The sequence below is a fragment of the Cyprinodon variegatus genome, unplaced genomic scaffold, assembly GCF_000732505.1.
Source record: "Cyprinodon variegatus isolate N-32 unplaced genomic scaffold, C_variegatus-1.0 Scaffold591, whole genome shotgun sequence".
NCBI classification, from domain to species: domain Eukaryota; kingdom Metazoa; phylum Chordata; class Actinopteri; order Cyprinodontiformes; family Cyprinodontidae; genus Cyprinodon; species Cyprinodon variegatus.
Genome location: NW_015151044.1, coordinates 490,336 through 493,089, shown reverse-complemented (window position 1 = coordinate 493,089; position 2,754 = coordinate 490,336). Strand labels below are relative to the sequence as shown.

Here is a 2,754-nt window from a genome sequence, read left to right as displayed (position 1 = left end):
ATATTAAAAAACAATACAACTGACAACCTTAATATATAGTCAAATTGTGTTATTTTGGGGTAATATATTTTGCATTCATTTGCATAATTACTGAACTTCTGCTGAGCAAACATGTTCCATGTTAAGATTATAGGGGAGTTTTTTTTAACGTTAATATAAAGATTTGTATGCCTCCAAATATTTGTCAGTGTTATCCCTGTTGTAGAAAAATGTTGTGCATGACTTTACATCTTCTTACTTAGTAGAAGAATATTGACCCTCATGTGACCTGACTCTCCTCATCTTGGCTGCCCTGAAGCAGATTTTATTATCCTGGGTTCCTGCAAAAACCTTATCTTGTTCCTTTGAAAATACAGGATGTTAGTTTTATTACCCAGATATCCTTAAGGTTGGGTGGCACCTTTTCACATCTGGTTTTCTCACCCTGTCCTAATGCGTGTAGGCTCCTAAACTTCTAAAAACACTTGTCAAGCTTCAGCCCTGGGCACACGTTCAACTGATCCAACAAATTTGAGGCTATAGATGTGCATAGCTGTTAGAGACATATTCTAAAAGACTCTTTAGATACCAAGGCATAATAATGACTTTGATGTACTCAACACAAAGAGACAGCACACTTTTCATTTGTCAGAAATGTTAAGAAACATATGTCTTACTATGCTGTACAATTTTACACGTTGTTTAGGCTTTGAGGAATATACTTTAAATAGGTTCAACTGGACGTACCTGTGAGTTTGACGATCACCCTGTGTAACTCATCGGTGACTTCCCCACAAAGCTGCTGCAGAAGTTTGTTCATCTTTGGGCCCTCTTTCAGATGGGGTGGGATTTGGGCAATCATAGAGTCTAACCACTGTTGCTGCATCGGAGCATAGGGTTGACTTTCCACAAAGGGCTTCATGCAGGTATAATTCCTCTTAAGTGTGAAGCAAAAGAGAAGGGATACGAATAAAAAAGTCTCGAAACATTTCAATTTAAAAATCATAAAAAAAAATTCTTGCAAAGTAGCTGCAAAAATTTGTTTAAGTTAATAAATTTGCAGTATATCTTCTTTTTACTGTGATTTGTGTTTGAGATGTGCAGATACGGTGGGAAACATAAGTATTTCCTCCCCTGCTGATTTTCAAATATTTCTCAAACAAATGCAGGATGTCTAAGGAGCTGGACCCGACTCTTGTCCTATCTCTTTTCACGAGCTTGATTCTCTGAATCATGTTTGTAATGGAACATGAGACATCCTTTAACATGTGCCTTGAATAACATAAAGGGATACAAGATTTCAAACCATCACTGTATGGAATGAAGACATGGCTGCTGATGGTTGATTTATATCTAACATTGGCACATAAAATACTTATTGTACTAAATAACATGCAAACCAGATTTTTTATTTTACATAATCATTTTTGTTCTATCTTCACGTCTAAAAATCACAGCTTAAAAAATGAGAGCTTTACATACATGCAGTAGGTGGGAAACAAAAGATCCTAACTAAATTAACATCAATCTTGGATAATGTTTCCCCACTCCATGCATGAAGCTGTTGCTGAACTGCAGAGCTCCTTCAGGGACAGACTGCTGCACCCTAAATGCACCAGGGAGTGTTATCAGAGATCCTTCCTCCCTGCAGCTGTAAGACTCTATAACCACCACCTTTTTCAATAACTTCAATAAGTTGTTACATTCATGCTGGTTTTTCACAGTTTCTACCTTAGTCAGTTAAATAACACGGTGCTGTCATTTGTGCATATCTCTGATTTTGCTGCTACTTTTTAAATATCCATTTCTGTGCAAATGTGCAAATGTATTCTCCAGGTGCACAATATTTATATTGTTAAAACACCTTACAGTATAGTGTTTTATTTGTTTATTTTTTAACTCTTCACTATAATGTTATTCTTAGACACTTTTCTAAAGTCCATATTTATGTAAACATTTTTTTTTCTATAATGTTGTTGCTGTAAACACCAGAATTCCCCCATTGTGGGACAATAAATGGATTTTCTTTTCTCTTTTATTTTCTAATTATACTGACTGAGGCTGAAATATTGAATTCTGGTGGATAGCTGTCCAAAGACACCCTCTCTTTGGCCTTTCTGTGATGCTTCATGGCTCTGGAGACCCTGCAGTAAATCAATGCAAATAGTCATATTAAAGGGAAATAAGAGGCCAAACGATATAGTTCACAACTACTGCTACAATGAAAGTGTAAATACGGAAAACAAAACAAAACTTACATTGTCCTATGAAAGTTATTTTCTCTCATTTTGATGCTGCCCTTCAGCTCCTTGTAAGCCGCTGTCATCTCCTTCATTTCTTCCTTCAGTTCATTTTGTGCAACGATGGAGCGCTGCAAAGAGTGTCCTACTATTTTTACCATCGGAGGAACGTCCTCCACAGCTTCAGAAGATTCCCCAGAGGTAGCCATTTATGAAAACGGCCCGCTAAGGCAGAGACGCTCAACACTCAAACATTGTCGTAAAAAGGAAAAAAAAAAAGAAAGAAAAACAACCTGCACGTAAATTTACCTCCGTAACTTTTTCTTAAATATATGAACCCAAAGAAAGGGGTTTGTAGCCTAATAATAGCGTCCCGAAAGCAGCCGTTGTTAGGGAGTTGTCAGTGCCGTTCCCATGGCAACGGTAAACTGAAAGGGAGGGTTGTTGGGAGAGGGTAGTACGGAAGAGGATTAGGGCCACTGGAAAAAAAAAAAAAAAAAAAGTAAACTGATTTTTAAATTTCATTTCAGTTTAA

At 36.9% G+C, this 2,754-nt stretch overlaps 1 protein-coding gene across 1 annotated transcript in view; it reads right to left on the bottom strand.

Annotated features, from left to right (window-relative positions):
* The window catches only part of dnah12 (dynein, axonemal, heavy chain 12), a 39,614-nt gene extending 37,036 nt beyond the window's left edge, over nucleotides 1–2,578 (bottom strand). The window contains exons 1-3 of the mRNA XM_015392436.1: nucleotides 2,238–2,578; nucleotides 2,036–2,123; nucleotides 727–916 (exon numbers count right to left, since the gene is read on the bottom strand). Of these exons, the coding sequence (XP_015247922.1) occupies nucleotides 727–916; nucleotides 2,036–2,123; nucleotides 2,238–2,428 (469 nt within the window). The 5' untranslated portion in view covers nucleotides 2,429–2,578. The remainder of the gene's footprint in view (nucleotides 1–726; nucleotides 917–2,035; nucleotides 2,124–2,237) is intronic.
* Nucleotides 2,579–2,754: the final 176 nt, after the last annotated feature.